Source organism: Pleurodeles waltl, chromosome 10 (genome assembly GCF_031143425.1).
Source record: "Pleurodeles waltl isolate 20211129_DDA chromosome 10, aPleWal1.hap1.20221129, whole genome shotgun sequence".
Classification (NCBI taxonomy): domain Eukaryota; kingdom Metazoa; phylum Chordata; class Amphibia; order Caudata; family Salamandridae; genus Pleurodeles; species Pleurodeles waltl.
Window position 1 is genome coordinate 1,035,285,872 of NC_090449.1, and position 19,007 is coordinate 1,035,304,878.

Here is a 19,007-nt window from a genome sequence, read left to right on the forward strand (position 1 = left end):
GACCCTCCATCTTGGAGTGGTACCCCCAGACAACTGAACTGTGAGGGTGTCTCTGGGGGCCAACCCTCCCAGTTCCCCTGACACCTGGGGCAACTAATTCCCTAGAAGGCAGTCTATGGGCACCTCACCTGGTATTCTCAGGGGCGAGCAAAGCAGTGATACGGGGCATGGCCAAGAGCCTCATCCGCTCTCAGGAACGGTCCCAGACCCTACACATTACCCAATTAGAGACCAGAGCCACCCAACTAGAAGTGGAGCAATCTACTCAGCCGAATGAAGCGGAGGCCAGGCAACTCCTGCTGATATGGAACGAGATCAGTGATCATTCTTTAGAGGTGGCTAAACACCTCTGGCATGCAGTTAATGCCAGGGTGTACGGGTGGGGGGACAAAAATGGGAAAATGCTTTACTAGTTCAATCATCTAGAATTATCCCTGAAATTTTTAACACGCATAGACAGCCTGTTACTAAACTACAAGACATGGCGGATCCATTCGTTTCCTACTATGAGGTACTCTACAGGGCCTCTTCGGCGATTGACCAGGAACATGCTTGTCAAATCTTAACAGGCGTTCCCCTTCCTGTACTGCCTCACACAGAGGCAGCTATCCTGGACGACCCCATAACGAATGAGGAAATCAATGATGCAATTTCCTCACTGGGAAATGGCAAGACTCCCGGACATGACGGGTTTCCATCGGAATACTATAAAGTATTTCGAGATGGCTTAACACCACACCTGAAAGCCTTACATAAGGAGGTTGACCGACTGTGCTCCTTTCTGGAGGGACTAGACATGGCCAATATTGTGGTGCTTCCCAAAACTCAACCGCAGTCACGACTTTGTGCTGACTACAGACCAATCTCCCTTACTAACAGTGAGGTGAGGATTTACGCCACGATTCTTGCATCGCTTCTTAAAAGGGTCCTGCAATTACTGATCCACTCGCACCAATGTGGATTTATGGCCAACTGAAGCACGCAACATTGTGTACGTCGTCTATACGTGGCCTTAGCACAACATCATCAATTACCCCAGGACCTGGCACTTCTCTTTGTTGGTTTTGAGAAGGCCTTTGATACCGTGGACTGGGAGTTTATATTTCTAGTGTTGCAGCATGCTGGCTTGGGGCCTAGATTTTGTCAATTGGTTTGCACCCTATATGCCAATCTCATGGCCCAGGTACAGGTCAATGGTATCTTATCCTTCTCCTTTCTTATCCGCCAGGGAACGCGTTAGGGCTGTGCCCTGTCCTCCCTCCTTTTTGCCCTGACCATTGAGCCTTTGGCACAACTGGTTGGAATAGATCCTCTGTATCGCGGCTGGAATGGGAAACGCATATGAAGAATGTGTGGCTCTGTATGCTGATCATGGCGGAACCCAGTAAATCCTGCCTGAGGAGTTTTCACCTCCTCTGCTGTTATGAAGAGGCATCAGGCTTAAAATTAACCCCGCCAAGGGTAATGGTACCCTTAACATCACAACAGGACTGCTACGATTGGCAGGGAGTAGTACCTATTCGTCGGTTGAGCTTCAAGTACTTACGTATATGGGTGCCCATCCTCCAGGAGCTAACATGGTCCCTAAACCTAGCGCCATTGATGTCTCAAACCAAGGCAGACCTGCAGCAATGGTAGGCGCTGCTAATACATGTTTTGGGCTGTGTGGCCTTATATAAATTGATGATACTACTGTGTATTTTGTACGTCCTCCAGAACTTCCCGTTTCAGATTCCACGCTCCTGGTTCCATACATTAGACAGGACCACAACCTCATTCCTCTGGTTTGGCTCGATGCACCGGATTGCGCTGCAACTCTGCCAGAGGGGGGTATATGATGGGAGGATGAGTATGGCTAACCCTTATTTATGCTACGCAGCTCCTGGTCGTGCTTGACTGGTTTAATGGGGGATGGGCCGACCCGGCTTATCAGCTCGAATTGGCTACACTTAGCTTTATACAAATTTTAGACTTTCTCTATGGTTCACCACTCCCCCACGAGATGGATCCGGTGACTAGGGCAGTGTTTTTTGCATGGTGTGCGGCCTTGTGTCCCACTCGATGGAATAATGTCATTGCCCAGCAGACCCCCTTAAGGCACAGCAAACGGATAAAAGAATAGACTGCATAGAGTGGGTTTGAAAGATGGGACTTGGTGGGCATTTCACAACTGGATGATGAGTGGAGGGGGGACATGATGCGATCCTTTCAGGACCTACAGACCGACTTCCAACTCTCCCGCACACAATTCTTTAAGTACCTACAAATGCGCCATGCCCTGAACATGCATTTGTCCCGCACTGACACACTGCCTGAATATAGTCCACTGGAGGTTAAAATGCTTATGGGTGCTCAGGGGAAAAAAGGGGTGTCCCAAATTTACAAGATGTTAATTAATCATGCTACGGGCAACCTAAGCCACCTCAGAGATAAATGGGAGGGATGGCTGGGACCTCTTGAGAAGGCAGACTGGCGGGATACACTGATGGCACTGGCACTGGATGCACTGATGGTTACTGGCAGTGCCGGCTCGGCTGAGGTTGGTGCAAATGTATTTCTTCTATAGGTCATACCTTTCTCCTGTCCGACTGCATCGAGCGGGCATCCGTCCTTCTGCTCACTGTCCTAGGTGTTTAGAGGAGTCAGCAGAATTTGTTCATATGGTCTGGAAATGCCCCTATATAGATGTATACTGGGGTAAGATATTCCATGAGCAGCAGATGTCCCTGAAACTGGTCTTGTTGGGTGCTATGGACGAACTTGAGGGCTCGAGGGCAGACCGAGCATTCGTGGGTACTGCCTTACTGGTGGCAAAAAGAGACATTGCAGCCACCTGGATCACCGCCACTGGCCCGTCCTTACGGAAATGGAGGCAAGGAGTTGACTGGTGCGCAAGCCAGGAAAAATCAGTCTTTGAGGCAATGGGTTGTCCCCATAAACACACAAAGGTGTGGGGGAAATGGCTGGGTCTTCTACCTTGACCACTTATGTTGTGTGCCCTGCGTTGTACATTAGTGATGTTGAGGTGCCATACTGACAGTCTTTGCTGTCTATATGATGTTGTGTGTATGCTGGAAAGGCCAGTACCTACCTGTGCTTTTCCACTTCTACTTCTTCTTATTTTTTCTTTTCTTCATGTAAAACCAATAAAACTTGTTTATAAAAAATGTAAAAAAATATACAAAGGAAAGGAAAAATTATCAGGGAGCGGATAATTCTGGGTCTGATATCACCCGGTACTTCCTCAATTGTATGTGACACAGGTGCACCTTTCAGCTGTTCACACTATTTTAGTATCACTTTCATAATTTGTAGTGTCTGGAGGAGTATTTGGAAATAGTACTCAAGTAGGCAGTCTAAACTGCTTAAAATCCTCTTATTTTATGTGATTGTTGCAACAGGACCATACCAGCGCAAATCTAAATAATGTAGCTGGTTTAACACATGGCCTCCGTAGGAGGGGATGGATTTCCACTGGCTTAGAGAAGTTATCCTGAGGGTCATTGATGACACTCAAATTTATCTGCACATCAATGTGTAAAGGAAAATTGTGGCCTTTGTGTTTTAGGACCTGCAAAAAGAAGTTTTATAAACACATTAGGCAGTAGAAGGAAAGTGGTGACCCTTGAGGGACCCCACAGTTAATCATAATCTCTGAAGTTTGGATTAGTTCGACTTTAACACACTGTGTCCATCAGGATACAAATGTGAGATCTGAATCAGATAAATGAGCCACAGTTTGCAGCCCAAGGAGTCAGTCAAATTCCACTGTATCAAACTGAGTAGACAAATAGAGAAGGACAAGCAAGCACAACTCTCCTTCATCTGGTAGTGCTAAGATGTTATTTGATAAAGAGACGAGCATAGTGATGTTCTTTTTTGTAACTGTTGATCCATGTATATAAGAAACAACGGCCCGTATTTAAGAAAAATTGGCGCATCAGAGCTGATGCGCCACTTTTTCTGCACCCCCCTACCGGCACCTAACGGCACCATGGTTGAACTGTGCTTATAATACGGCGCACCATGGTGGCCGTTAGCACAATAGCATAAACATTTTTAACACTATTGCAGTGCTTTGCTACATTAGCATAAAAAATTAAAAGTGCAAGGATGCCCATAGGTTTCTATGGGAGCGTCATTTTAGCAATTGCTCTGAGCAGGCATTAAAAATGACACCAGAAATGGCGCAGTGAAATCTGTTAAATTTCACTGCACCTTATTTGCGGGCCTCCTAGCCCTGGAACGCCCCCTTTGCATGTATCATCTCTGGCGCAGGCATAATGTGGTGCAAACGTTTAAAAAGTGGCACAATGCATGCACTGCACCACTTTCTAATTATAGTGCAGGGGAAAAGCCACTTTAGCACCGCCTTACCGTCAAATAAATTACGCTATGGCGGCACTAAAGTGGCGCTAGGGGCTCTTAAATGTGCCCAAACTTTTCTTATTGAAATACCCAAATTATACAGCACATTGAGGATTATGTGGCAATATGCTTGTCTATTCTGTCAATTCTTGCATAGTGCATAGCTACCCAGAGGCCTCCCAGCGATAGAACAGAACCAAGTGAGGAGGGCTTACCCAAAGTACTGTAAAGTATACAGGCAGGTTTTCACAGCCCTAAGGAAGGAAAGTTCAATGGACAGCGGACGTATTTCCAACAAAAGGGAGTTCTGGTACGAGAATGACCGCCCCATCCCCCCCCAAGCGAGATCTCCTAACCCTGGGAACTTGCAGCAAATGGGAGGCAGAAGATCTGAGAGATCTACCAGGAGTGTATAGGATAGTTAGCTATTTCAGTAGAGTAGGACCTCTATTGTGACATGATCTATGCAAAATGCAAAGTGCCTTAAACTGAATACGCTGTTCACCTGGCAACCAATGGAGGTCTTTTAAGGCCATCTTTGCAGAGTGACTCCTAGGGAAATTCCTAAGAAGCAGAGCATCAGCATTCTGGATCAGCTGAAGCCTTGTCATCACATATCAGCAAAAGCCGAGGTAAAGGGCATTACCTTAGTCCAGTCAGGAAATAACAAGGGCCTGGACAATAAGTCTTCTGGCTAAGAAAGGTAAGAGATTTAAGATTTTACTCAGAAGTCTTAGGATACCAAAGCACATTTCTGCCAGTTTGTTAACTTGGTGCTCCATAGTCGGGCTGGAATCCAGCCACACATTAAGGGCCAGATGTAGCAAAGGTTTAGCGACTCGCAAACGGCGAAAAACGCCGTTTGCGAGTCGCTAAAGCCACTTTGCTATGTAGAAATGCATTTTGCGAGTCGGAACCGACTCGCAAAATGCATTTCCGACTCTCAAATAGGAAGGGGTGTTCCCTTCCTATTTGCGACTCGCAATGCGATGTAATTCCATTTGCGACCGCGAATGCGGTCGCAAATGGACTCGCAGTTACCATCCACTTGAAGTGGATGGTAACCCAGTCGCAAACGGGAAGGGGTCACCATGGGACCCCTTCCCCTTTGTGTCTGGCATTAAAAATAATTTTTCAGAGCAGGCAGTGGTCCAATGGACCACTACCTGCCCTGAAAAATACCGAAACTAAAGGTTTCGGTTTATTTTTCAAAGTGCAGCTCGTTTTCCTTTAAGGAAAACGGGTTGCACTTTGAAAAAAAAAACTGCTTTATTTAAAAGCAGTCACGGACATGGAGGTCTGCTGACTACAGCAGGCCTCCATCCCCGTGAGTGCCCAGAATCGCTTTGGGGTCGCAAATTGCGACCCACCTCATTAATATTAATGAGGTGGGTCTTTGCGACCCCATAGCGACTCGCAGACGGTGTCTGAGACACCGTTCTGCATAGCAAATTGCGAGTTGCAATTTGCCACCTACCTACATCTGGCCCTAAGACTCTTTATCACCTCTTTGGGGTTGGGGAGTCCTGCCAAACATTCAAGTGGAGGAGTAGGGGCCTTCTTGTTGAAGTTATTTCCCAGTACCATAACCTCAGTCTTGTCCTCATTGAGCTTGAGTTTACATTTGGCCATCCAACTGGCCACTTCCAGAAGGCAGGGGCCAGATTAAGGTGGTTGGAGCTGGATTTAAGGGCGATGGAAATCACCAGCTGGGTGTCATCTGCATACAAAACAGAGACAACCCAAATGAACCAACAATTTCGACGAGGGGGAGCATATGAAGAGAGTGGGGCTCAGAGAGGAGCCCCACAACTCAATGGCAGGAAGACAGAGTACCAGTACAGGTGGAGCACCTGTAAAGTTCTATTCTTCAAAAAATAAGAAAGACATTTTAAGGCTTGGCCTTCGATACCCCTTTGGAAATTTGGAACCTCCTATGGCTAAATGTGTGTGTGTGTGTGTGTGTGTTTGTATATACATATATATAGTGCAATGCTGTAATTACACAGATGATGCTACAGTCCAGACTCAAATAATTATAGAGGACCTGTTCTGTGAAGATCATTCTTCTGCTTATGTCACATACCTATTACCCATGGACACAAAGAGGGAGAGAAGAGACGGCAACAAATGATAAAAGGAGACAAAGTAAGAAAGGGGCATAAAAGCAGAGATGTGGAATAATCACAGCAACAATTGAGAGGAGAAAAATAGCAAATGAAACTGCAGAAGGACAGAGTTAGAACAAGCATTTCCAATACCAGAAAGTCTGGCTAATAACTGAAAGTGCCTAATCAGTTACTAGCAAGTTTATGTATTCAATACCCTCGAACTCAGTCGTACACTCACCCACTCACTCATCCGCAATAAAACACACATAATCCTCAACAAGCATCTGCAAGATAAATTAACCAAATGAAAGTAGAAAAAATAAATGTTACTACATAGATGTGGTGCATGTACTTGCAATTAAGAATAAGTAAACAAGAAATGAAGTAGTGAGCATCTTGGAATGCTATTGTGCACTGTGATTAATTGTTGTACCAATCCAAGATAGCTGAAATATTGCTTCTAACCGTGGCAGTCATTTTGGAATGGTAAAACAATGATACATTATGGACAGCACCCTTCAAGATGGCCACTCATTTTAGAAGCACTAGCCATGTTAAGTGTGGTGCACTACTGATGAAATTAGCCCTAAACTCAGGTCTGGCAGCACTGTATAGGGAGCTCCTGGGCACCCTAAAAAATACAACAAAATAGAAAAAAAAGAAAGAAAATAAGGGGGTACAGGAAAAAGGAAAAAAAACAAAACGCAAGTGACCGGTGCACCTGGCCTTGCACTAAAGGACACTCAATTTCTGGTAGATGTGCACATGTGATCAGGAAAAATGCAGTAACTCAGAGGGCAGTACAGCCAATGGTAGATGTAGCTGACTCACTGTCCTATGTTATATGCTTTGTGGGGTGGAATGTCAGTGACATTCAAAGAGTCCAATGGCTAAAAGAGGTGACCCAAAGTGCCTCTGTATGTAAATGTTTGCATATAGTTCTGCTTCTTATTACAAAAGCCTGGAGAACAGTTAAAGCTGTGAGGCCGGATCTAGGAAGTACTCAATACTCACACTGCTGAATGCTATGCATAGAAATATGAAAATATAAACATGCGTATAATTACATTTATCCAAACAATCTACAATCCCTTTCAGAGGGGTTAACAAGGATTCTAAAATGTAAATATTCTACCCCAAGGCCTTGTCTTAGGGGGGTGACGAACATCAGAATCCTTCCCTACTACAGGAATCTGTCAGATTCCATGTGACAAAATACCTTATTTCAGCCTTTTACACATAATATCAATCCAGCCTTAAAGTCCTATTGACGTTAACACATGCTTTTCACACAAAAATAAATTGAGCCACTGCATTTGTCATAATCTTTCACAATAAACAGACATACTGGATGAGACATAACTTTTAGGAGTGATCCAATCGTTTGTAACCTTGGGCAATGACCAGCTCAGTTCTGCTGTATTAAGCATAAGCTTTAACACATGGGAACATGCATAAAAACCAACATAAGCATACATTACGTGTACATTACAGTTAACAAAATAATATAACCCCCATGTGTATTTAACAGGGATTCTCACAGTGCAAGTCTTCTAACTCAAGAGTTTAAAAAAGAGAGTAAACAACACCAAAGTCCTTGACTACTAGGATAATCTGTGAAATTTCATGTAACCAAATACCTGTGTACAGACCTTACCGCAGTATAACAACAATCCATCCATGCAGGCTTGTTGACTTTAACATATCCTTTTCATAATAAACACATCAGGCCTTCTGTCTTTGTCATAGGTTTCATAACAACAGATCAGACCTATGGCATTGACAAATGGCATTAGTCCCTTGTCACCATAACTAATTCAGGCCTACTGTCTTGAGTATAAACTTTACAATTAGGCGTAGAGTAAAATATAGTCCTTCTTATTCAGAGGAAGCACCCAACTTCTGCCATTCAAATGCTGTGAGAAGGGAATCAACATGTAGGAAGGGCCAAAGCCCCTCTCCAGGAGCTCTTTTTTGTTGATTGCTTAAGATATGATGACAGCTGAGCTATCAAGTGAGACCTAACAAGGGGTGCAAAAAGGTGAAATTACAATAGATGAAAACAAAAAGAAAAGACACACTGCAGAAACACCCCACAGCCTGAATGATGAAAGGAGAACTAAAGTGCAGAACAAATGGGGGAGGGTAAGACAAGTGGAAATTAAAATTATAGAGTAAAAGAGACAAAAAATAATTCAGAGGAAAATCAGCAAAGACAAGTTAGAAGGGGGGGGTTGTAAAAAGAGGGAAAATAGATTAAAGGGGATACCGCAAGTAAAAAAGAACTAGAACTAAAAAAGAGAATTGGAAAGAGGAATGAGATGAGAGAAGACAGGATAGAGGGGGAAATGGGATGGGAATCTGTATCTGTGTGCCATCTCTTGAAATGTAGGTGTTACCAGACAGGAGGATCCACCTATTGGTTTATTTTATGTGTAATTTTCAGGATACATGCTTTGATTCTTGTGAGACAGTTATCTTGGGTGTTATAACGAATGCTGAGATCTGTGTGTGGCCTGCAGGTCATGCTGAAAATGGAAAGCACATTGGCGACTAAATCAATCACCTCCAGTTCGCGGTGAGCAAAGGCATCTGTTAATCGAACGAGTTTAGAAAGTTCTCTCCTAGTTGATAAAATGAAAAACACAACGACAAATGACACTGGCCCTTTAAGCAGCCACGTCGCCTATTTCAAAACGGTCCTCTGCTGGAATTAAAATGTTGATCTGGGCAGACGTGGATTCAGGGTGAAGCTGCGGAGGTTGGCTCCTTTGACTTCTCTTCTAGGTAAGGACAAAGATGGCGGTAGCATCCCTCCCTCCCCCCTCCCCCCTTTCCTCTCCTCCTGCAGGGCTCTGGCGGTCCAGCAGCGAGAGGGCAGCATGCAAATGATCTCGCGGGCGCCTCCTCGGGCCTTTTGGATGAAAGGGTCCCTATGCTCGCCCAGTCTCTCTTTACGCGCGCCCTTCACCCTCAGCATCAATATAATGGCAGCCAGCTAGGAACGCCGAGCTTCGCCGGTGAAAACATTATTGCATATTGGCTGAATCTTTGTCACCCGGGGTAAGCTCTTTCTTTCTTACCGTGGAGTCCTGAAATACAGATTTTGAAAGCAAGCGCTGCCAGCGCGAATGGCAAAGCCTGACCTTTCTGAGAGGACGTGGAAAGCTGTGTGTTCGGTCCTATGAATAATCAAACACGCTCTCGACCTACAGCGTTTGAAAGGACCTGATCTGGGAGACCCCTCTCTCTGGAGGGGGTGCGACACATGCCTTAGGTAAACAGACCCACAACACCCCGAGGAGACATTGTTTCCGATCCGAGGCAGAATTGACTAAAAGATGAGCGACTTTTTTTATCGTCAATTCCAAAATGTGGAACCTGGGCCAAAATGGGCCAACATTAGGCTGTTTGGGTCAGCTTATTTTCTGTTATCTCGCCACCACAGACCCCTGCAGAGGGATGCTCCGATCCTGTTCGAATATTAACTAGCTGTATCGCGAGTACTGGTACATTTACAGTTACAGATCTGAACGGTACAGCGCATCACACTCAAGGAGAGCCGCAACTGGGGTCAGGCCCCCTGTCAATCGTCTTGGTTGGACCCCAAAACAGTGTGCCAGCAACTCCACACATAACTGGTGCAGGCCACAGTGGTTCCTGTGCACATTCAGTCTGTAGTTTGTCATGCGGAGCCCCAGACCAGGAAGGGACTTGGGGTTCCAAATGCCACACTCCAAGAACAATCAGTAATGCAGTGTGTGGGAACAAGTGTCCACGGCAGTGGAGCTGGACCATGGCACATCAGGCAAAGCATCCTCTTAATGGAATATACATTTGCCTTAGTGTATTGCTTCATAAGTTTCTCAAGTGATAAACTGTGGTACATAGGAGTTCATATCAATATATGATGGACAGGGAGAATTAGGACAGGCCCAGTGTGCATTCTCTCTAGGCAATTGTTATGAAACAAAGTGAGCACTCTGTTCCTAAGGTAGAATTAGAATTTCTAAATTTAAAAGCTAGAACCCTCACACATCCACTGGATGTCATGCTTCATCCTCGGGTCTGCTCCTCATCGGTCTGGTGCTGCAATGCCCAACAGGCCCCTGTGAGAGGACTCTATGCTGGAGATCTTTTAAGAGTGCGTGCCAAGAAGATAAGTAGGAAAAAATTCAGACCTACTAAGAAGGACAGAGAGATAGAAACATTTAAAATTGGCTCGAGAACCACCCTACAACCAGTTTATTGTGAATGATGGGTCTCGGTCAAGGTTAAAAACAGAGGGAGTATAAGAGAAATAATGTTCCTCTACTCTAACCAGTCACACATAGGGCAAAGAACATTGGTTTCAGCCCTAACTATGGGTCATCATGTTTCACGCTTCAGGCGTCCCTAAGGATCGAATGGCATTTCATCAGGACGAAGAAACAAAAACCTTAGCTACTCAAAAGACAAAAATGTAACTAACATGAACAGTTATGCAAAAAAAGCCAGTTGGCGTAGACCCTCCTATATTAAGGCAAGGGGATCATGGCTAAATTGCTGGCCAAAGGGCTGTCGTTGTGACCCATGTCGACCCATAGTTAGGGCTGAAGTCAATGTTCTTTGCCCTATGTGTGACTGGTTAGAGTAGAGGAACATTATTTCAATTATACTCCCCCTGTTTTTAACATTGACCAAGACCCATCATTCACAATAAACTGGTTGTAGGGCGGTTCCCAAGCCAATTTTAAACATTTCTAGCTCTCTGTCCTTCTTAGTAGGTCTGAGTTTTTTCCTACTTACCTTTATGGCACGCACTCTTAAAAGATCTCCGGGCATAGAGTCCCCTCAAAGCGGCCCGTTGGGCATTGCAGCACCAGCCCGGCGAGAAGCAGACCTAAGGATGAAGCATGACATCCAATGGATGTGTGAGGGTTCTAACTTCTAAAATTAGAAGCGTCTCTATGTTTTCTAATTCTACCTTAGGAACAGTGTGCTCACTTTGTTTCGTACATGGGAGTTCTACTTTCTCCAACTATGTATATATGTAGGATGTGAATGTCTGTGTGGTGTGTGTTTTGTTTTACTGCAGATCCATGTGTGTGTGCAATCACACCAAGGGGGATTTGTCCAGCGCAAAATGAACTGTTTTTAGCAGTTAATAATTGGTCTAACTCAGGCACGGCTCCTCCGTTAGGGCGGAGGAGTGCCTCCCCCTGCCAGCAGCAGCCACTGCAAATCACCTTTAACAAGCGAAACAGTAATAAATTATGTTTATTATCATTTAGTTTGTTAAAGGGGCGGGCAATTGGAGTTGATGATGATGAGGGGAGTGCACTGTGCACTCCCTTCACTGCGCATGTATGATTGGCCGGCCGCGTTGGGCCGGCCAAACATACAAGCGCAGTAGGCTCTTTCCATCCCAGCAACACAGTTGCCAGGCTGGCGAGAGCCTGCACAGGCTCCCAGTCTGCTTGGGAATGCCCTGGCTCAGCACTCCTATCCAATTCTGGCGCTGCTCCGAGCAGCGTCAGAATTGGCCGCAGGGCAGGTTGGGAGCCTGTGCCTGAAATGCAGCCGAGGAACAGCGCGGCAGCCGCGGAAAAGCAGGTAAGTTATTTTTTTTTATTAATTCACCTCACTGTACCCCCCACCGCACCCTCGGCGCCGCCCCACCCCAACAAAGCCCCGCGAACCGCTCCTGGTCTAACTTGCTGCTCAACCTTAGCAGAATGGAAGTTTGAGTTAAAACATGTAAGTATTCAAACATCTTCTTTATGGATCACATGCAGCCGTTTCCGTTAGGCGTTTGATTACTAGAGCTTTTAACTAGGATTGGAATTTCTGACCTTCAGATGGACCAGGGCTCTGTGCGAAAAATGTTGCCTCACCCATCCGCAAGGGCATGATCTAATGTTTAAATGTAGGTCTCTGTAACGTGCACATAAAGCATTTAAGGTACCTTAAGGCAATGCAAACTGCTGACCAGCAGATTATGTGCAGATCCCAGCAACAATCACATTTATCATCTTACCAATAGCAAAACCTTTCACCTGCTGGTTACACGTATACGCAGACCTGTACATAAGATGTCTTTCGGATTCATCTTAATGATATGTTTACCAGGAAGAGCAACACCCTTCTGTTTAGTTTGACGCGCTCTGGAAACAGATTGGCCAGCACTAGCCAACACAGAAACCAGGAAATTTATCTGCAGACTGGTACCTATAACATGAAATTGACTGTATCAGGCATAAAACACTTTTAGAGGCACTAGCGTCTGATGAAAGCCAGTGATTTCAGGAGAAGCCAGTGCCTCTGAACGCTAATTAGGAATGCCTCTTAACTGGGGAAGCATACACCAATCATTTGTTTTATTATTTAGCGTTTAGGATGAAATAATGACACAATAGGCATAATATGATCTTTGTATTAACGTATAGTTGTCAGTTTGTGTAGTACGCAACATGCGTAATGGTATACTAGGTCAGTTCTGTATTTTTTTAATATATCAGTCTCTTGATATTGCGACTTTTCTGCACTAGATCAATGCAAATATATTATCTTTGAATAGATATTTAAGGCGTTTTACTATAATTACATTAACATATTAAAACGTGAATTAATGATAAAATACACATAGTAGGTTTGTGAATAGAGTAGTATGCTGAAATTAAGTTTAAAAGGGGTGTATTTCTAGCTTAACTACTCACTTATTTTTTATGCATTGGATTTGCTTATTTGTGTTAAATAAATGAGCAAACATGGTTCAAAAGATCAAGGCATGTATCGTGCTGTCAAAAGGAGCACATCTGCCCATTCCTCCAACCAAACACCAAAATGCATGTCCTTTCTTTGAGGACTTCTTGAAGGAATGTGCCTCAACTAGAAGGATCTGTTCACTCTATTCCACCACAGCCATTTCTAGATGCATCTAAATGTTTTGTTATTTTGACATCAGTAAAACTGCCCTCTCTGTTTTGCTGAAGAGCAAAGAGTGACCATCAGGGTCCTGCAAACGAAGGCCATACCCTGATGGACACGCCTCAATGGACTTCAAAAAACAGCTTCCTATTGTCACATAAAGGTGATGGAACAAAAGAAACATGGTCAAAGGACACCGAAACATGGAGCATAACTCTGGATTAGGTCAATCTCTAGCCCAGTGTGCAAAGACACCACCTGAGATGTGGGGAAGAGCTTAGGACTGACTGCTTGCTGGAAAACAACACAGGCCAATCTCAACCACGCCTTTTCCAGTTTCCACCAAATGTCACTCTTTTTGTTCCCCATGTGGTCACACTAGTACCACTGATCCCACGGTAACCCACATGACACGCAAGGCATTTAGTGGGCCAGACCAGTCCTAGAATAGCTGAAAGGAAACATGTTCAGCGTATTATGAACACAATAAAGACATGTAATGAGGCCTTATTAGTTCACTGTAACAAGCTACCTGTTACTGAATTCACTCCTAAGACTGATTAATGTACATTGAACTTTAGTGCACAAACTGTCCCAGGACAGCCGCTTAAGAGGGACTGTGTATTAGAAATAGCATCATTGGAACACAAAGTACATTAGGGTGGGCACACTGCACAGCAGCAGTAAAATTTGAGGATGCGGTGAGACTCTACTCACACTTACCGTGGGCTGCATCACGTACGACGGGTGAGGCATCCACGACGTGCTTTGGACCTGCAGAGGAAAAAGCAATTATCAGCACAATGCAAAATACAAGGAAAGGATACTTGCCTTTGCGGGTACAAAGTTGCGTGCATACATTGTTCAGTGACATGTTGGATGCAGTGAGAATCAGGTGCAACATATCACTTTTAAAATAGCAATGCCAGCAAAAGTTCAGCTATTATGTTAACCCACTTGTTCCGCTTTATGGTTCAAATGCAATGTTTGCAATAAACAGCATGTACACAGAATATGTTTAAATGTAATATTTATCTTAAAAGCCTCAATAAAATATCCTGAAAAACATCAATACATCATAAAACAGGGGGACATTTCTAGTTCTTGTTCAGCGCAGAACAGAGCTCAAACAGTGAACCTTGGGAATAAATACCCAATCTTTTCCCATGGAAAATGTGACCAGAGGAAAACCACTTTAGTCTCTCATCTACTACTTGGAAAATTTTACTGGTTCATTATTTTAAAAACCGAACAATGCCATGGCCAACCTAAAGTCTTCAATTGCAGTTGTGTTGGTTGTGGACAAGCAGCAAATTCCTTTCTTGGCCCACTCATCTACAGCTCTTAGATCCCTTGGGTGCTTCAAACAATCTACCAACAACCCTTCTCTGCCTCCCCTTCACATATGGACCCCTCTCCTCTCCAGGAACCAGGACATTAGAAACCTGCTCAGAAAACAACATGCCACAAGCAGTCGTGCAGTAGCCACAAAATGGAAGTTTTTATTTTGTTAGCTTTGTGGAAAGCATTCTTCTCCCAGTTGTCTCTTGTCTAGCACCAGGTTCACACGAATAGCTTCATATCTCTTCAACTATGTTCAGGTTTTCATGCTGCTCATCTCTCTGCAGGACTCGTTCTCTCTACTCTCGGAATGTCTTACACTGCTCTTTCTTGGTTGTCTTCCTGTCCCTCTGATCACTCACACGCTTCATGTCTTGAGCACGGCAGAAACTTACCCCAGTCCCTCTTCGTTACAGTATTCCTCAGGGTACTCTCTGTCCCTTTCTCTTCTCTTTTCACACCGCCCCCTTGCAACTCTCGTTTCTTCCTGTGAAGTATCTTGTAATTTCTATGCTGGCGATTCCCGCTTGAGTATCATTTTGAACTCATATGATTCTTCACTGAATAACATCATTCCTAGTTATCTTTCCTGTATCCAATCTTGGATGGCACTCCACTCTCTCAATCCGAACTCATCCAAAAAGTGAGAACATTTTCTTCTCTCTCACTTCCACCCAAGTAAGTCCCCTTGGTTTATTACCCTCCTGCTTCCCTTCCATTGATTTCCTCAGCCTATCATGCAGACATGCCCTTAACTCTTCCCTTTAATTCCCAACTGAATGAGCTATCCTCCACAAACACACATGCATACATACACACACATATAAGCACACCCGATAGCCTAAATCACATGCACACATACAGGATGACACATATGTTGTTACACAGTCAGATCCCACTCTCATACATAGCCATACACATAATCGCTCAGACATTTAGGCCCCCCCACAGAAAGTTAGTGAGGTGATTGGGTGAGTCAAGTCGGGGGGGAGTAAGGTAAGCAGAGTGGGTGAGATGAACTGGTGAGGGAACTGAAGCGCATGAGTGAGGGGACACACACATACCTACACACTCATATTCCCACACACAAATATACTAACTGGCACCTATGTACGCACACTCTCTTCTTAAAGAGTGAATATGAGTGATAGAGCATGTGGATAGGTAAGTGTAGGAGCGTGAAAGAGTTGAAGAATGAAAGCACGCTACAGCAGGAAGATCACACACTCACAAGGATCATTATTTCAAAGAGCTTCATTTTTCAGCGAGAGATTCTCCAGGCCACACTCCTGGCACTATTTTCGCCGCAGAATCAGTCTTTGTACATTCTTGGCTGTACTGTAGGCAATGGTGATGGAAGGCATTGGCCAGAACATGCAAATACCTTAGTATTAGTAGTGACAGGAAATCAAGTTTTACCTCCAGGTAGGTCCATTTCCATACATTAAATGCAAAGTGTCTTCCTATCTCTGACTTGCAAAGAAACTAAGGGCCTGGTTTAGATTTCAGCAGATGGGCTACTCTATCACAAACGTGACGGATTCACTGTTCACCATATTACAAGTGCACTACATCATATGGCACTTGTAATACGGCGGACGGGATATCCGTCAAGTTTTTCATGGAGTATCCAGTCTGCCAATATCAAAATCAGGCCCTAAGATAAAAGAAACTGCAGAGTCAGGCTGCCCAGTCAGTATCCCCAAGTGGAGGTAAACGATAAACTAAAAAATATGAGCCCTCCACAATTGATTGAAAATGAAACCTAAGCAAATATTGCAAAGGTGGCCTAAAGGATTGTAGACAAGATGCAATAGCTAAATAAGAAGGACCATTGATGTAGCAAAGATGACCAGACATCTGCAATCTGCCTCCCTTTTCCTCGCAGACACCCCCAGAACCACCGATCCAACAGCAGAGGACGTTCCTTCTCTCACCTGGAAGCCAAAGCCTGGAATGACCTTCCTCTGCGCTTCAGGAATGCCGCATCGCTCTGGGAATTCAGAAAAGGACTCGAGACATGGCTGTTCGAATGAACAGAACACCGCAAAGCAGGTAACAACCGCAGTGCCTTGAGACCCTCACAAGTGATTTGCTGTGCTTTAGAAATCCTGACTGATTGATTGTAGCAAGTGGGCTGCTGCTACAGACTGATCGCAGGGGGAGATGATGGAGGCCGTCGAATCAGTCATTCAGCAGATGCTATCATTTGGCACCCCTAGAGACGACAGGGGAACTGAGGGTTTGCACAGCAGGACTCCAGCTATTCTGAAACGTAAATAACCTCTTTAATATCTGATGCAATAAGTCAGTGGGCAAGATGCATTTGCCCCAGCAGATCCATCTCGGTCCTAGTAGAATGCCCTCTTGGTGCAGAGCTTTTGTCCTTTTTGGTGATGAAAAATATAGAATGAGGGGAAGACTGCATTTGACCAGTGGCGTAGCGTGGGTTGTCAGCACCCGGGGCAAGGCAAGTAATTTGCACCCCCTAACCCGGGGCAAGGCAAGTAATTTGCACCCCCTAACCCGTGGATTTAGTCTCTTCCAAGATGTTGCGCCCGGTGCGGCCGGCCCCCCCTTGCACCCCCCACGCTACACCACTGCATTTGACACACTTGAAAAGGACAACATATGATGAATATCAAAATGGTTGAGAAAGGGACAGGCTTTTAAAAAGTACATTGAAAGTGGTTACAGAATTTAAAGTTTGTGGTGTTGGCATCTAGTGCCAATGAAGTGAAGTGAGAAGAGGAGGCATGGTCAGATTTCTTTGCTCGTGTTGCAAGGCTCTCAGTTTAATGGAATATAATACTCTGCGGTAGAACAGAAGCGTTAGGATTACAGGTGAGGGTGGCACATGTGTAACCTGTGTGAGGCCAAGGATCTGGGCATCTAACCCGAAGCCTTCAGGAGGAAAAGGATTCCTTAGTGGCTCAGGTGGACTTTGGGTGGTAGGGCAAAAAACACCTTCCTCAGTTGGACTGAGATACAAGCAATATAAGTTTGTCTGTCCTCTTTTGGAGGACTCGGAGGCGTTATCTACCAAAAAAAATACAAAAAAAGAAACTAAACAAATGGTATATTTTACAGTATAATTTACATCTTTTCCTCTAATATTTTCATCTAAATAAATTGGCTACAAGTCCAGTAATAACGCAGGGGCACTAATATTAGTACTTTGAAACATTGTTGCAAAATGTAGATTTCTCAACATAATGTTTCCTCAAAGGCAGCGAAAAGAACTAAAGGACAGGTATTTAATAAAATACGGTTATGCAAAGTCACATGACCTATTGTATTTCAAAATGCTTTTGCATCTTTTTTTCGCATCATTAGGTCAGCCAGTCCACTCCCTCTAGGTTCCTAATTATATTTTTTTACTGGGGCTCAGTATGAAATCGATTGATCAAGGTAAACAAATCAAATGTTATTTAAACACCAGAAGCGCGGACTATGGACAGCAGAGCTGGACAAATCTCCCAGGCTCTTACAGCAATGCTGATGCTTAATTATAGAGAAATCACAGCATCAGACTGGCTAGATCAATCTTGTAAGTCCAGGACTCAGAGACCAGTACTGATATTATAAATATTATCATTATAGATGATGAAATGCGTTTAAACAATTCATGATATAATAACATAAGCAGTATGGGACATCTGGTACAAAGGAACCAAAAATCAGAAGTAGTGTCCCAAACGTAATGTGAATTATCAAATAGCTTTAAATATATTTCAAATATGAAGTCATTTTTATCATTATGTCACAAACATAAGATTGCCAGCTGTTCTCCAATAAACAACAATTTCATCATTTAATAAAAAACTTCAATTTTGTAGAAATAAGCTGAATTTATCATCACGTATCAGGGATGTCTATCATGTGGACAGGACAATCTCCAAGGTTAAACCAAGGACAGCCAGAATTATGTCAAGAATGCTCACAATAAATCAACGCTGGGTAACGTCTAGCTAGAGACAACCAGACTTTTCCAAGAATGCTCACAAATATATCACTGATGGACCACTGCTATGCAGCGATAGCCAATCTGACTGCATGCCCACACATGTGCCTATTTACCAGGGAAAGTCTGCATGCAACAAAATGTCCGTATGGTATTTTCAGGGATCATGTGAGCTGGTGAAAGGTCAGATGTTTGAAGAAGCACGTCAGCTGAGTTCTGCCCGAGTGTGGATGGACCATTAATGGTCTTCAGGAAGCATCATCTTGCTGTGAGGTTGGCGAGATGCGTTGGCCCTTATGGCTCCACATAGCGTG

The 19,007-nt window shown here is 44.2% G+C and overlaps 1 protein-coding gene across 2 annotated transcripts in view; it reads right to left on the reverse strand.

The window, feature by feature from the left end:
• The window catches only part of RBMS3 (RNA binding motif single stranded interacting protein 3), a 1,236,319-nt gene that overhangs the window by 129,270 nt on the left and 1,088,042 nt on the right, over positions 1-19,007 (reverse strand). For both annotated transcript variants that reach the window (XM_069212004.1, XM_069212005.1), the window contains exon 10: positions 14,112-14,162. In XM_069212004.1, the coding sequence (XP_069068105.1) occupies positions 14,112-14,162 (51 nt within the window). The remainder of the gene's footprint in view (positions 1-14,111; positions 14,163-19,007) is intronic.